Source organism: Echinops telfairi, unplaced genomic scaffold, assembly GCF_000313985.2.
Source record: "Echinops telfairi isolate 266 unplaced genomic scaffold, ASM31398v2 ScPeMD7_5;HRSCAF=22, whole genome shotgun sequence".
Classification (NCBI taxonomy): domain Eukaryota; kingdom Metazoa; phylum Chordata; class Mammalia; order Afrosoricida; family Tenrecidae; genus Echinops; species Echinops telfairi.
This window is the reverse complement of record NW_022103901.1, coordinates 38,365,308-38,382,613: the sequence shown is the minus strand read 5'-3', so window position 1 is coordinate 38,382,613 and position 17,306 is coordinate 38,365,308. Positions and strand designations below refer to the sequence as shown.

At 47.8% G+C, this 17,306-nt stretch overlaps 1 protein-coding gene across 1 annotated transcript in view; it reads left to right on the top strand.

Moving 5' to 3' along the window:
- Window positions 1–17,306, top strand: part of GRIN2A (glutamate ionotropic receptor NMDA type subunit 2A) — a 445,817-nt gene that overhangs the window by 382,856 nt on the left and 45,655 nt on the right. The window contains exon 12 of the mRNA XM_004705852.2: window positions 10,799–10,986. Within this exon, the coding sequence (XP_004705909.2) occupies window positions 10,799–10,986 (188 nt within the window). The remainder of the gene's footprint in view (window positions 1–10,798; window positions 10,987–17,306) is intronic.

The window sequence follows — 17,306 nt, the reverse complement described above, 5'->3', positions numbered from 1 at the left end:
TAAATGAAAGCCCTGAATCTTACCCAATTCTTAGTGGGTACCCACGGTAGAGTGCAAGTTAAACCAATAACAGATGAAAGCACACAGGGTGAAATTTGTTATTGACTAACAATCTCTAGCCAACTGGAATCTGCTGGGCAGAATTAGGATCCCTGGATAAGGAGAATTGCAAGTGGTAAAAATAATGACAAGGAAAAAACCAGAAGGACAGAGGTAGAAATTAGGTCAACTTGCTGTGGCCCAAAAGCTAAATGATGAATCAGAGCTTCAGAAGAATTTCAGCACAATAGAATGGATCTTGCTGCAAATATTTGTGTACAACATTTGTTTGTTGGTTCTGTCCCATAGCAACTGTGTTCTGTTGTACAACAGAACAAAACACCACCCAGTCCTGTGCCATCCTCACAATTGTTATGTTTGCCAGTCCCTCTTGTTGAGGGACTTCCTCTCTTCTGTTGGCCCTCTGCTTTACCACGCATGATGTCCTTCTCCAGGGACTGGTCTCTACTGACAACATGTCCAAAGTACGTGAGGCAGTCCCACCATCCTTGCTGCCAAGGAGCATTCTTGCAATACTGCTTTCAATTAAAAAAGAAGTTATATAACTATGTTGTGTGAGGCATTTTACTGGTGAATATCAGAGAGTACAGCCCTCAGTATGGATTACACATTAACATAAAACAAATTCAAGTGAACCAATAGACAACAGCATGATAAATGCAGAAAGGAGTAAAGCTGTCAAGGATTTCGTTGTACTTGGATCCATCCACTGTGCCCATGGAAGCAGCTGTGAAGAGAACAAAGACAATTCATCTGTGAAAGACCAAAGATGTCACTCTGAGGACTCAGGTGCCCTGGCCCAAGCCATGGCTTCCGATCACGTCCTATACGGGGGAAAGGTGGACATTGAGTAAAGAAGGCCAAAGAAGAATTGCTGCCTTTGATTGACAGTGTTGCAGAAGCATACTGCATGGTCCATGTGGTGCCAGCACAATACGCAAGCCTGTCATGGGGAAACGACAGCCCGAGGGCTCCATAGCTCTGAGAAGACTTCATCTCACCTGTTTCAGGTATATTTAGACATGTCTTCAGGAAGGAACAAAGGTAGAAGGAACTCATGCTGGATACCCAGGGTCAATGAAAAAGAGGAAGACGCTAAATTCAGTGGGTGGACACCGTGGCTGCAACAATGAGTTCAAACACCACAACGGTTGTGAAGACAGTTTGTGAGTGTTGGAACAAAGTGGGTGGCACGTGGCAACACCAGAATAAATTGATTCCTCGATTCAGAAATTAAATGAGCTGAATGGAGAGTTTTGTTTGTTTGCTTGCTTGCTTGTTCATTTGTTTTTCTGAAAACACTTCCTTGGTGAAAATTCATCAGGGTCAATATCATTCTGGTTTAGAAGTTTGTGTTCATATTCAGTCACAATGTCCTCAGTACCCAGACATCTGGGCCAAGTCACTTCCTGGGGACTGCCAAGACCCCCTTTGGAATCCACGTCTCTGTCTTGGACCGGATGTTGATGGTCTTCGCTGCAAGCCTCAAGGTTTGTGGTTGGAACCGAACAGTCACCGAGGGGGAAAGATGTGCCGTAAAGATGACAGTTTTGAAAGCCTGTGGGCTGTCCTGGAGTGTCATTACAACTTGATGCCGTTGACTTGAGGGTGCCCAGCAACCGCAATGCAGATGGCAAGGGCATTGTGATTCACGGGTAGAAGCTCACCTTCTGACTCCCAGACAGCTTACCTCTGCACTGCCCCCACCATCTGCCATTGGAAGCTTACCTGTTGCTGTGGTGCCACCTAGGTTTCTGCAGAACTTCTGGATCTGTGTTTCCCAAAGTGGCCTATGCGACCCCGCGGGGGTGCCAGAACCATCCAGGGAGGCTGCAAGAACAGATACCTACATTTTACCCTGATCGTGGGCCACGGTCCAAAAGGTTTCATTGCCCAGGAGGGTGCTGTGTAAATTTCTTTACCAGAGGCAATAGGCCAAGTTTGGGAACCTAGGGTCTGGACCAGGGGGTGGCAAACTTTTGAGATGGAGGAGCCAATCCTGTCCCTCACAACAATTTAAAAATTATTCTATCACCATAAATATATGTTGACAAGCAAATGAAGTCACCATTTTCTGAATAGCATACTTTTAAAAACATTTCCCCATTTTACTTCCAAGCCACATGTACATCCCCAAAGAGCCCAATGTGGGTGGAAAGCCACAGTGTGCCAACTGCCCCCAGGTATAGACCCTGCACACTAGCAAGAAAGATCTGACACTCTACTTCCAAAACACAGACAGTGAAATATCACAAAGATTCCACACCTAACCGATCTTTGAGGTGGGTCAGGGCTGGCCCGCAGTTGTGTTGGGCATGAGGTCATCCCTTGTTGGGGCCAGCTAGGTAGCAGCTGACAACAGTTATGGTGGCCTCTGGGCATGGCATGGCTTCTGGGGCTAGGGCTGCCCAGCAGACCTCCCTGTGCATGAACCACTCAGGATCCCCACCACTGTCGCACCGCTACAGAACCTTCATAGGACCACATTATCATGGCAGCCACAGTTCCGGGAATTTACTCTGTGAGCAGCAGTTTACAAGACATCTTCCCTGCGGTTTGGATCCTCCCAACAGCCAGTCTTGGGAGACAAGTTCTCCATCCCCATCTTACAGTTGAGGAGATGGAAGTTCAGAGAGGCCACATGACCAGGCCAGCAGAAGGCGACCTGGGCCATGAGCTCCAGTCCCCACTGCCCAGATTCAGGCTGGCCTGGGTTGCTAATGAGTTTCTCATCCTGGCAAAACTTTGATGTACGAAGAAAAATATGCATTCCGTTATCATCATTGAGATGTTTAATTTTCAGTAACACCTTAGACTTCAACACACACACACAGACACCCATTTTCTCTCTCTCTCTCTCTCTCTGGTTCCATTAATTCATCAGAACAAGTCAATGTCTTGTTCAAGGCTTCTTGAATGCTAATGAGTGAATAATTAACTTTAACTATATAATTAGCCTTTAAATGTGCAAGACCCCCAGAGAGCCTCTGAAATCATTGGTAAGAAGACAAGAGATGTAAAACTTCAGATTCGGAGTTGCCCAGCGGACTGGACAATATAAGCCCCCGCTTCCAGAGGGCCTCTCTTCTGCCTCGTGTCCCAGTCTTCTTGGGCCCATCAGAGCACAGCAGGGGCAGCACCTCTGGAGTGACAGCCCCACTGAGTGTACCCACTCAGGGAAGCTACAAAGCAATTGGAAAGGAAGCTCCAGGTGGGAGTGGTCTGGGGTGTATGAGCGCCACCCCCAACACCAACCCACAATACCGCTTCTCTGCTTTCCAGAGCAAAGATGTCTTCGTTTCTGCTCTCGCTCTGAATGACGGTCCTGTCTCGTCACTCACTCTCTTGTGAACTGGCTGACAGGAAGAAGGGAAGCGCCCACTCAGACTCTGGCCCAATGCTGGCTGGTGGGCACACCAGGCAGCCTGCGGGGCACTTTGGGTTCTAGGTCTGTCCCATTTCGTTAAACCAAGACATCATTCTAGCCGATGTAAACGTTCAGGAGCAGAGAGGGCACGCTTCTGTGGGCAAAGGTGGTAGGGAAGTAAAGGCAACCTCCTTGTTTCCGGTAGGGACTTGTCCCCCTTCAAGAAACAAAAACAAATGAAAAAAAAAAAACTGGTTCTCAGCCTCTGATCATCCTCAGTGCCTGATCGGGGGGCCCTCTCTGCCCCACCTGCCCAGAGGGTGGGGCATGGAGCCTGAGAGCCTGTTCTGTGGATGTCTTGGTCTCTCAGTACAGCTATAACCAAAATACCAAAAGGGGCTGGCTTTCATGAACAGAAATTGATTTCTTACACTTGAGGAGGCGACTCTGAGTTCAGGGCATCAGCTCTGGGGGCAGGCTTTCTCTGTGTGTCCTTCTGAGAGAAAGCCCTGTCTCTGCCTCCATGTCCCTATGTCCCTTCAGCTTCCCGCGGAGATCAGATCCCCAGAGCACATTTCTCCTTCCTCCCCCTTGTGCTCTTTTCTCCTGTCTTTAAGGAGCCCTGGGGGTGGCGTAGGCTGCCATTGGGCTGCTAACCTAAAGGGTCCTTCCTTGGAACCTGAGTGAGTGGATGAGGCTTTCTGCTTCTGTTAAGATGTGCAGTCTCAGAGACCAGCAAGGGTAGTTCTTTTCTGGGACAGAGGGTCACTGTGCATGGGAATGGACTGGGCGGTTGGGATTGCTATGTGATGTATCTGTTCTCTGCATGTCTCAGAGGTGATTAGCATTCAGATAGCCCTACACTCATGTAACCTCACAAACATAAGCAGGGAAACAGCCTCGGATACGGGGGTTAGGTTTGCAGCCAGTGTTGACACAGGGGGATAGAATGTATCCAGATACCAGTGCCCTTGGCTGGAGCTGGGAAGAGCAGGTCAGAAACAGACCCTCTGGGGGAAAGAGGAGATGATACAGAGTAGCCCTAGTGGACTTCCTCTCCCATGATCCCTCCTGCTCCCTTTCTGAGAGGTTCTTTCCCTCTGCTCCAGCCAACACAGCCAGTTACCAAGTTGAGCCTTGGGCACCACGGGGACCCTAGCACTGGCTGCTGGAGTGACACCCCCACCAAGTGCCTCTGGTCCCAATCAGGCTTCCTGCTCCTCTTTCTCACCATCTCCCTCCAGCAAGAAGAAATAAAGACAGGCCCAAACCCTCCTGAGGAGAGAGACATTTCCTGTGGAGGTGCTTCATGAAGAACGCAGGCAGCCTTTGCCTCCCCCACCTTGGTTTCTCAGAAGTGACTTCTAACCCTTGGCATTCCCAGAGGGATTGGAGGGTCTTTGATATTCATGATGGCCCCTCAGTCCACACCTAGTAGGTATGCCCAGGAGGGGGGTGACCCCACATGGGCTAGGCCCCTCCACATCAGGGCCTTCCAGCCTGACTTCTGGGGGCTGGAGGTTGAGTTCAGAGATGTATTCAATGACCCAATCATCATTCCTATGTCAGGTGGCCCCGTAGAAAGTCTGGACACCACCGCTCAGGTGAGCCTCAGGCTGATGACGGTCTGTGCATGGACATCCTGGGAGGGGTGCATCTGGACTGCATGGGGAGAGGACAACACAAGCTTCACCCTTGAGACCCTCTAAGCCCTTGTCTTATGTGTCCCTCCCTCTGGCTGGTTCTCATCTGTGTCCCTTTGCTGTCACACTGACTAGTGTGCACCTGGTTGAATTCCATGAGTTGCCCTTGTGACTTAGGGAACCTCAGAGAGCTGTGGAGCTCCTGAGTTTTCAGCCAGACATTGAGATGTGAAGGTGGCTCTGGCTACCCGGCTCGTGGCTGCTGTCCAAGGTAAGCCAGCGCCGTGTGTCAGAAGTCATTGCAGGGAGTGACCCCAAGCCCAGGCTGTGCATCTGGTGGAAAGACATAGGAACTGACCTTGTTCCCATGGGGGGTTCCAACTCATGGGACGGGGAAGAGCTTCACCTTGGGGTTTTCAAGACTGTAGCTGTTAGTTAGATGTTGGTCTGTTTATCTGTAAGGTTGGTGGTTCAAATCCACCAGCCACTTCAGGGGAGAACAATGAGGCTAGCTGCTCCCATAGATGATATAGTCGTGGAAACCATACGTAGGGTTGCCATGAGTCCTAAGTGACAGGAAGGCAGTGGGTTTGGTTTGCTTTAGTTTAATCATTAAGGTTGCAGATTACCTCATCTGTCTCCCTTGGAGAGACGGCTGAGTTTGAACCATCACCCTTTCAAGCACTTAACCTCTGCACCACCAGGGTTCTTTGAATGGCATGAATGACCCCTTGGACTCTGCCCCTTCACCTGTCTCCCCCGGCCTCATCCTTTGCTCTTCTTCCTAGATACTTGACTAGATTTATAGCTGTAAACCAAATCTACCCTTCCAGAAATAATGGAGTTACCCCAGATCTGCCACAAGGATCCCTTCTCTCCCACAGCTGCAGCAGAGGAAGGAAACCCAGTGGCGCAGTGGATTAAGCGCTGCACCACCAGACCAGGGTCAGCAGTTCAAACCTACCACCCACTCTACAGGCGAGAGATGAGGCTGTCTGCTTCTGGGAAGATTAGCAGGCTCAGGGGTGGGGCAGGGGAGGGCCGTTCTACTGCCCAGCGATGGACTCTGCAGCAGTGAGGCTGTCAGCGTGGTCACCTCCGTGAGTTTTGGTGTTGGGCAGCTGGTCACACTCAGAATTCCAGGGGATGGGGGATGAGGTTGAGCTCCTTTCCCCCTTGTGCCTCGTTTTCCCCGACTGTAAGTGGGAATGACAGTGGTCTAACACTCATCATGCTGTGCTCTGAAGGAGTGAAGGAGCTGAACTTGGGCTGGACAGAATTGCACAGTGGATGGGGCATGCGAGCCCCTTTCCAGCCTTCCGTAGGAGATGGGATGTATTTGTGCATTTTCACCATTTGCCATGGGGCCGGCACTGCACATGTCTCCAGCGTCATCGTAGTCCCAGCCACCCTCCAAGCACCCCACTGCGAGCTTTCTTGCGGACAAAAAGCCTGGGCTCTGAAATACAGGTGCCTGTGCCATGTCCCCAACCACCACACCTCCTTTCCAGTGCCTTCACGGTTGTGAGTTTATTTGGTTGAATGTTGCAAATGTGGATAGACCACACAGCATTTGCCACTCTGCCAGGTAAACAACTTAGTGACCTATCCACATGCATCCTGCGGGGCAAACCCGCCCTCACCACGGCCCAGTGCTCACCACCATCCACGTCGTTTCTCCTTGTAGAAGCGAAAGCGGGTTTGCGGGTTGAAAACCGATCCCCATCACAGCCCAGTGTCCTACAGGAAGTCCCAGTGGACCCTCTGGCAGTGTTTGTGGAACAGAGTTGAGCGATCTCACCATGGAGCCTCAGGCTGCCTCTGCCTTTCAAATTGGCTGTGATGGGGCTGGTTTTCCATACTGGTGGTGACATAACTTGACCACTAGCTGAGGGACAACAGCCAAAAGAGCATCTCTCAAGGACCGCCATGGCCAGTGCACCTCCCCGAAGAGGAACCAGCCTTCCAGGATGCTCTTCTGGCTCCCAGACCCCTATTCCCGTGGCTCTCTCGATTGCTGGCCATCCAGAAGGACACGATTTTCTTATCTCTGTCCTGCCCTCACCATCGCCGAGGCCCAGTTTTCTTCCTGTTCTGCTTGGGTGATCTGATCCCCTTAATACTCTCAGAGCTTAAAACCGAGCCTCCAACTCTGCAGCCAGGGGATAAATGCTCCGGAGTCTTCCGGCTGGGGAGACAAGCCCTGTAGGTCCCTCCCAACTTCTAGCCATTAGAGAACCAAAATTGGAAAATAGAGAGCGTGGCTGGGGAATCCTTCAGCAGCTGGAAGGCTGCGTTTACCCCCGTCTTATGACTTCCACTTTGCTACATCTTCTGCACACTTTCTTGTCCAGGCAGGCGGCAGGGGGTGGGGGAGTCAGGGTAGAAGGGGATCGTTGAGGTCGGGTACTTTCTCTAACTTCTCATGTCCCTGCCTTTTTAAGGAAGGAAACTTGGTGGCTGTGTTAAGTTGGGTTCTCCAGAGAAACAAAATCAGGGACACTTGTATGTGATCTAAGAGATTTAGATAAATGGTGGACACAGTTGTAGAAATAGCTAAGTCCAGTTCGGTTCAAGTGAGGCTTCTCCTGACTCATGGAAGCTGATGAACAGGAAGTATTTAATTAATATTAAATACTTAATATTTGAGGATTGGCTACAAGGAGATCAAGGAACCAGACCAGGATGATAGAGCCCAGACAGCTGAGGCACAGAGTGAATCCGTGTTTGGAACTCTGCCGATGGCTCGGGGATCAGCAGGCGATGCAATAAGATGCAAGATCCAGCTCCAGGAGAAGGCAAAGGGCCAAGTAGGATTCACCTCTCCGCGGTGTCTCCCTCTCACACAAAAGACTCACGGCATCAAAGAGGTGCCACCAGGCTGCAGCTTGAGTGACAGGTTTGCCTCCACCCCTAGCCATGAGTGTCCAGTTGACAAGATCCCTATCCCTCAGAGTGGTGCCCCAGTGAGGCAGTTGGGCAGCTCAACCTCACCTGGTGGTTTCTTGGGAGAGAGACTTGACGGTGCTCCCATCTGAGGACAGCGTAGAACACCCCCAGGGGAAGTTCTGCTCTGTCACGTGGGTCGCAGTGAACCAGGATTGACTCACCAGCACCCAACCCGAGAGTTCAACCTATTTTAGAGATGAGGGAGCCATCCTCTGTCCAAGGACAGTCACGTCAGCCTTTTAAATAATCATGTTCACCAGTGAAAGCAACATGAAAGCCACACATAGGATGTAGATCATGAGTGATAAGGAAAATCCCACTGCCATCAAGTTGGTTCTGACTCACAGCAATCCTGTGGGACAGAGTAGGACTGCTTCTTGGGGTTTCCAAGGATGTCAGCCTTCATAGGAGCAGACAGCTCCAGCATTCTCCTTCAGTGAGGAGTGGCTCATAGGTTTGAACTGCCAGCCTCATGGTTAGCAACGGCACACTTAACCCACTGCACCACCAGCGTCCCATATTTTTTCTATATCTAAACATATACACCTGTTACTTAATATTTGAGGATTAGCTACAAGCATCACATACTTTTATAAATACACAATTAGGGCTTTTCTAAAAGCAAGAACTTTTTTTACATAGCCAGTTCTGACTCATACCAACTCTATAAGACAGTATAGAACCAGCCTTTAGGGTTTCCAAGACTGTAACTCTTTATAGAAGCAGAGAGCCTGTTCTCTTTCCTATGACCAGTTGGTGGGCATGAACCACCAACCTTTGGGTTCACAGCCCAACACTTAGCCTACAGTGCCACCAACGTTCCATGAGGCACCGTCAGGGAAAAGAAGAAGAATGCTTCCATTGGGCAAGGTGCTAACTGGGAGGGAGGAGAGACAGCCATGTTCTGCACCATGATCAGTGGGGCGATTTCAAGGATGTATCATCTGCAGAACATAACTAGGCTCTCCCCAAAAGGTCAAGAAGCCTCAGTGGCACAAGAGTTAAATGAGTGGTTGCCAGCCTAAGGTTTAGTAGTTGAAGCCTACCAGCTGCTCCATCTCCCATCAGCATGGCAGCCGGGAAACCCCTGTGGGGACAGTTCTGCCATCCAGGGCCACTGTGAGTGGGAATTGACAGCTCACAACAGCAACAACACCCCTGGAAAGTCAGACACTTCATAGCTTATAAGTCATGCTGCTGTTGGGAGCTTTGAAGTCCATTCCTGTGACAGTAGAGCTGGCCTCGAGGACATGGGGCTGTCATCTTGGTGGGAACGGATCACCAGGTCTTTGCTGCTGTGGTTCAAACTCGGGTCCTTCCATTGAGCGTCGAGTGCTTCCTCATTGCACCAAAGAAAGAAGAGTCCTGTATCTATTGACATGGAAACGTAGTCACTCTGTGTGAAATGAGAAAAAGAAAGCAATTTGGGGAAGAGTTCCTATGGAATAATCATATGCTTTGGGTTAAAGCAAGCCAAGATCATTCGCTGCCTTATTGTCTCGGGCTGCTTCCGGGCAGCTGCCCCATAGTTGAGTGGTTGCCACAGAGACCCAATGGCCCATGAAGCCCAGACTATTTACTCTCTTGTTTTTACAGGAAAATTTTGACAGCCTGACCCCTCTCTTTTTTTCTGTCTGTCTGTCTGTCTCTCTCTCTATTAAAAAAAAATGTTTAAGCTTTTTTACCCTGCATTGGGTGGAGGTATACAGAGCAGATTAGTTTTCCATCCAATGATCCATATACATTTTGTTTCATCTCATGGATGACAACCCCCTCCATGTACTGATCCCACTGCCTCCCTGTGGTTCCTGTTTCTATCCCTTTCCTAAGCCTGAGAACCTTGTCTTTGGCTCGGGGTTGCCCTTTTCTTCTTAAGAGGTTGTTTGTTCTCAGGTGTTGACGCCTCACTGGTGTTATTGCTCCTCTCAGAGACCTGCTTACTGTTAGCTTGACTATTGAGCCAGGGAGGTGAGTTCATCTCCAGACATGAAGAAAGACTTAGCATCATCACTCGAGGGTGCCCCCAGTCTCTATCCAACCAACATGTCAGTCTCTTTGATGACCTAAGAGTATTGGTCCACATTTTCCTCCCCCTCTACCTCGGATCTTCTACTGTAACCCTTTTTTAGAACAGTGTGCAGTGGTAGCTGGGCACCATCTAGTTCTTCTGGTGTGCTTATCCAGATCTTAGGTGTGTACCCTAAAAAAGAAAAAGAAAAGAAAGACAGTCCACCACTGGTAAAGAGGGAGCCTTTAGGTTCTGGTATTATGTTGATTTTAATTGTATTGAATATTTCTATGTGGCTTGCTTATAAGCACGACTGTGTAATGTATTTAATCATCTAAATGAGCAGTAAAGGTGCTCCTTTTGGGGGGGCTGGCATTCCTCTTTAGTTCGTTTTTCCTCATCTCTACACAACCTCTAAACCCTCCTCTCTTAGCAGTCTGTTTTGTAACAATGCGAGCCTTCCTAAGTAGGCCGCTGTTCTCGGCTGCTCAGTGTTCAGAAGAAATACTTAGCAAACTAGCAAACTCAACCGTATACTCACTTGGGTATAGGATAATGCTTCGTGTCTTTATTTAGCTGCCTCTTGTAAGTTAGGAAGGAAAAAGTTCTGGCTTTTATCTCCTCATTAAAAATAGATCCTTTTATGACGAGGGGCTGGTGCAGCCATGAGTCATCACCTGCAGAGTGTGGTGCTGGGTCAGACCTCAGGAGCCTCTCCCTGAGATGGTACCCAGCCACCCCCCGTGACTCCCTGGTTTCTTGTCATTTCAGGAAGCTGGACGCTTTCATCTACGATGCGGCCGTCTTGAATTACAAGGCTGGGAGGGATGAAGGCTGCAAGCTGGTGACCATCGGGAGTGGGTACATCTTTGCCACGACTGGCTATGGAATTGCCCTGCAGAAAGGGTCCCCTTGGAAGAGGCAGATTGACCTGGCCCTGCTCCAGTTTGTGGGTGATGGTAAGACCTGGGGAGACCCTGCTTTCTTGGGGAGCCCCTCACACACACTGTTTTCTAGCTGGGGCCTTTGTGTGAGGGGTTTGCTCACTCATAGGACTGATCATTTCAGTGCCTGTTCTACAATACCATTGTTCTTTAGGGTACTTATCCAGGGAACCAAATCTGGAGTATTTAAATTGTAAAAAGAATGCACTTTAAGACTTTATAGAAGTAAATGTCACTTGGGGTTAAAGGAATAGGTTTAGAAAAATAGGGGGTAATACTGAGCCTTTCAAGAAAGAATTCTCTAGAAGAGCTCCCCTCTCTGGAGCATGGTTCTCCATTGGGGTGGAGGGTGATTTTGACCGCTGAGGGACATTTGACAATATACAGAGGCATTTTCAACCATCAACCCTATGGGCGGAGCATTTGGTTGCTACTGGCACCTGGTGGTTAGCAATCAGGGAGGCACATACATGGAGCACTCCTCTCACCCCCACAACCAAGAATTATTCCACCTCAAAGGTCAACCCTGTTGGTTAAGAAATCCTGTTTCTAAGCAAAGATGTTTATTGGCTACACCAAGTCTTGATCTGTCTTCTCTAAATTCTGAAGTTTAAATGTCAAAGAAAGGATCCCTGAGGCTTTGGGCCAGTTCTCCTTCCTAACCCATCATGGGCTTGATTGACCCTGGACTCCTTAACAGGTGGGCTCATGTTATACAAACTTCACTTACTCTCTCAATCATTCACCACTCGCTCATTCCCATTGAGTCAATGTCAATTCAAAGTGACCCTATAAGACAAGGTAGAACTGCCCCTGTGGGTTTCCAAGATGGACCTTCTTATGAGAGTAGAAGGCTTTGTCTTTCTCCCACTAACATGGCCGCTCCTGATATTTCCAATGGAGGAAGGAAACAGAATCCACTTCTAGAAAATGGACAGTGAACAGAATCCCCATGGGGTCACCCCTCGGCTGCCTCTCATGCACATTGGCAGTGTCTTCCCTTGTGGGGCTACTGTGTGATGGCGTCCTGGCCTGTTGGGCCATGACAGCTCATTGGGTTGGCTGTGTCTCCATCATAGTCCCTTCTCCTTCTGTCCGTCTGAATCTCAGGGCTGATGATTGCACCATCACCTGGACTTTCCTGACATGGTTTGGGGGGTCTTTCCCTGAGTCAAATGGCAGGACTACTCCCTTTGGATGAACAATACTAAGAGATTAAATGCAAAGTCGGCAACAAATGGAAGGTTAACCACTAAAACTTGCATATGTGGTAGTGCAGGGTACAAACACTCGGCGCCTAGGGCACAAGCTGGCTGGAGGCCCTATTCAGAGATGGTGGCAGCGTATGGCACATCTGCTTAAATATGGGAGAGGAGAGTGTATCATCCAATCAGGCCACAGGCAGTCAAAATGAGTGACCACGGTTCGTGTGAATCTGAGCAAAATGCACGGGACTGCTGAGGCACAATTACCACAGCACCCATCATCTTAGTCTTTGTTGACCTCAGACTGGGTCTTCCAAAATCTGGAGTTTAAAACCTTGTTTCCCTTGCAGCTTCATCCTCTCTATCTACTCCCTGGCTTAAACCCTGGATTCTCACGGTAGCATCAAGAATTCGAGATACATTTTATATTTAAATCCCAAACAAGGACATCTGATTCTTTGAATTCCCTGTAGGGTATTTGTACCTTCCTCAGATCACTGGCCATGTTACCAGCTGTGTTCTGGTGATTGGGGACTGTGCTGGTCAATGATTGCTGTGAAATCTTAGGGACATACACAGTGAGCATTTATTGTGCTCAGGAGACTGCAGGTTGATTGGAAAAGCTTTGCTTAAGATGTGGTGGCTCTCTAATTCCTGCTTCAAATCCAGGGGTCACCTGTGTGGGCTCTGCTTCGCATGTGTCTATTCGAGTTGCCAGACTGAAGGAGCAGCAGCTACCTGGGGAATTTCTCTCCTTAGCCATAACCGAAGGCAAAAACAGGCACACCTAGTTGCCCATGTACATTTCAAGTGTGTGCTTCATTACATCTGCTCAGTTCTTCTGTCCAAAGCAAGTCTGATGGTCAAGGCCAAAGTCAAAGGTTGGGGAAGGAGTTGCAGAGGGAGAGAGCAAGCCATGTGGTACAGAGAAGAGTGCAGGATTGAGCCATTTGTTCTGCCTACTCTGTTAGGTATTGTTGAGTTGGCCCTGGTTCATGGTGACCCCAAGCACAATGGAATTGGACTTGTGTGATCCATAGGGCTTCCACTGGCTGATTTTCAGAACGGGACGATCAGACCTGCCAGCCAAGTCAGCCTTGAGCTCCAGTCAGAATGGAAGCTCCACTGAATGCAGTTCAGCACCCTACCAACACCCGAGCCTCCACTGACAGGTGCACGGACCCGGAGTCAAACTCGGGTCTCTCGCACATGGAAGATGATGGAGAATTCTGCCATGGCACTCTCCCTGCTCCTTTGTTCTAGCTACTCCCTGTTTAAGACGGATTGCCATTGAGTTGATTCTCGCTTGTGGTGACTCCTGTGGGGCAGAGTAGAACTGCCCTCCATAGGATGTCCACAGGCTGCTTTCTTGGAAGTAGGCCCCAGTGCCTTTCTTCAGAGTCACTTCTGGGTGGCCTGGAACTTCCAACCTCTCAGTTAACAGCCGAGTTCATTACCCGATGGTACCACTGGAGACTCTAGTCTACCACAGCATGTCTACCCACTTCCACGTGGGTGAGTACCCAGCAAATGGAGACCTAGTTTCCTCAGGTGACTGGCACACAGCCCTGAACCTAATTGGGCACCAGCGGGTTGAATGAGTAAATGCAAGCGTGAATGCATGGTGGTGGGCTGTATTCCGTTTGACGGGAAGCTACCTGTGATGGGTGGTGGTCCAAGAAGTGAGTTCTAACTCTAGCCCTACCTACCTGACATTGCTTTCACCTTCTTAAACACCTCTTGCGAAACAACAAGCACATGTGGGAAGACCCACTGCCACCATGTCCGTTCCAATCCATAGCCAATTTACAGGACATTTAGAACTGGTCCATAGAATGATTCTTTGGGGTTTCCCAGACTGCACATGTTTATTGGAGCAGACGGCCTCATCTTGCTTCTGCACGGTGGCTTGTGGGTTTGAATGGGCACCTTTACAATTAGCCGTGCAGTGCTTCTCCCGCAGTATTACCATAGCACTTGGTGTGTGTGTGTGTGTGTACATTCATGACATATTGGGGCTTGAAAGCAATTGTTATTAATTTCCTTCTGTATTTTTATTCATCTGGAGAATTTTTCAAATGCATTTTGTGTAGCCTTTAATGCCCAACAACGAATATCTTTTTGCTAGACTTTTGTAGTAACTATTCATGAAGCAATGAAGGTGACCCTGAACTATATTCAATGAAGGAAAATGTATACATTTGAGTCCTATTCCAAAAGTTAAGCAGAGACTCTCTATTTAAATCTGACATCTGATTTGTTTAGGGTTTGTTTTGTTGTTGTTTGTTTGTGTGTGTTCGTTCTTTACCGAGCTTAAGAAGCTGTATGAAAATAAAGTCGAACCATTTGCTAAAGTCAAGAGTGTTTGTCACCCTACATGTGCTCTTGGTTTTCATCTTCACAACAATCTTTCCTGTTAAATACTGCTCACATCCCCATTTTACGGAGGAGGAAATTGAACCTCGGCAGACTTATGTGTTTTATGTAGAAAGTGAGCTGATATGTTGTAACTGGTAAGAGCCTTGCTCAGAGAAGTGGTCAATTAGGCAAGACTCCTTGTCGCTTTTAATTCTCTGAGATGTCTGTCAAAGCCAATTAATGAGGTGCTTAAGATTTATAGGACCTTCAGGAATGAACAATTTCTGTGTATCGAAACTAAATCTATTGTCCCGTTTGTGAATGCTTTTGTAATGGAGGACTCTTTCTTACCTTCAGTTTACTTGTCTATGAGTAGGCTCAATCATTCACCTGAAAAGGTTGTTGGGAGGTTGAAGTTAGAGAATACCTGTAAAGAGCCTAGCACAGCATGCAGGAACATAGAGATTACTCAGAAAATGTTAGCTGTCACTGCTGTTATCATCACCACCATCATCCTCACCATCACCGTCATCATCACCATCATCCTCATCACGATCTTCAACCCTCCTCACCATCACCACCACACCATCACCATCGTGATGACCACCAATGACACAATCACCAACACCAATAGTGCCATCATCACCATGACCACCAGCAGCCCATCACCGTTACTGCCATCATCATTACCACCACCATCACCATCACCACTGTCACTGTCTGCCATTATCATTTTCATAACCTCCATCGTTGCCATCACCACCGTTATCACTGTCACCCTCATGATCACATTACCACCATCACCATCATGACCGCCATCACTGCCATCATCCTCACCACCATCTTCACCATCATCAGCACCCAGTGTTCATGCACAACCCCAGTACCCAACAGCTTGGTCAGTGTTGTGTTGGCAGTAATTTGGCCAAGTCAGTATCATTGGAATAACCCTTGTGATGCCGGACAATTAGTTCCCCCTCTGTAGCAAATAGGGAAATTATTAAGCAAGTACATGCATATAGACCAGAGATTTGTACCTTGCACTCAAGAAGCATCTAGGTACTGCAGATACTTTCTGCCCTGACTCATTGCTTTTCTGGTCAGACTGTCAGGGCTGGGAAATGTGTCTTCTCAGCTTCATCTCGAGAGACCATCTGGAAGCAAAGCCATGGGAGAAGCCATGACGTCATTGCAGGGGGCGTCTTAAGATAATCTCCCCGGAAAGCCATGTCCAATTCTGAATGTCTCTCTAGGAGTAAATACATGAATTAACGCAGCTGCATAAATATTTCACTTATCTTATGCAGCTTCAGCAGGATTAATTATACTCTAAAATTAGACCTGTTAAAGAGCAGAGTGCCGAGCAGTACCTAATTATTATTCCTCTTCTAGAATGGAGTGTTTATCTCTTGTTATAGAGTAGCTTTGGTGGGTGATTACGAGTCTAATGAGTGTCAAAAGTATTTTTTTAATGCCCTAATGAGTTGTGTAAATATAACCTTTGAGTGGAGTGTTTGGTTATCAGGGGAACTTCTTACGTGAAGCCTGCCAGGTATTTCTCCACCCACAAAAAAAATACATGACTGATCTGCCTTAAGAAGCCAGCCTGGTTCTCAGCCCTGTCTTGCCTTGCTTTTCCTGTCTAATCCTGTCTTTTCACTGGCAGTGGCACGCCAGGTAGCCTTGGCTCTCAGTAGTTCACTGCACTCACAAGCACTTTTCCCATTGACTTTAGCACTGGCAACCAGCCAACATGTTGTGAGTAGTAGACACCTTCTCATATTTTGTTGAGCTGAGAAGAGGTTGTCATGATTTTTTCCCGCTTTCCTTCAAAGAACTGTAGAGGTCAGCTGGTTGGCAATGGATACACTTAAAATACATAATCTTCAAATTAAATATAGATAGATCGATAGACTGGCTGCCATTACTGAATGTTTTGATCAATGATCCGATAGATAAACCTTGGTCAAGAAGGGGTTGGGTGAAGGGGGAGACAGAACAAATTATCAAATTCTCAATGGAATTCAGACTTTCTGGGGCTATGGAAGTTGAATCAGCTCCCTGAACTTATTCCCTGGGATGACATTTAAGTTTGAACCTTAAACCAAAACGATCCCTTGAAGTTGTCTCAGAATCAAAGCTATTCATTTTTTCAATGATGAAAGAACAGATCCACTTGCATCATTGTGGAGGAGGATCGCAGAATTATCTTTTGTTAAAAGCATTATCATCTCTGTGAGAACCCATTACCCACAGCAGTTCAAAAGGCTACATGGAAAGCGTAGGGGGTCATGAGCTCAAGACCGTGGTGTGCAGTAGATGGGAAATGGGGATGGAAATGGTTTCCAACCGAAGAAGTATCCCAAAGCCAGTGAACTGTCCTCGAAATGAGGGAACCTGCTGAAACGGGGGTATGTGGCCCTCCTGGGGCTGCAAGTCAAAGTGTGAAACAGAAAAATGCAAATACAGGATCTTAAAGGATCAATACATTTATAACAAGTAGAATACAAGTATATGAATATATGTGCCATCTTCAGTGTGTATATATGCATATGCATACATATATATGTATATACACACACATATACTCTTTTTTTAAAATTATTTTATTGGGGGCTCACACAATTCTCATCACAATCCATACATACATCCGTTGTGTCAAGCACGTATGCACATTTGTTGCCCTCATCATATATTCTTAAGTGTAGATAAGCAGCTAGCCCAAAACAACTATGAGATATTCTACAAACAAACAAGCAAACAAACTCACAG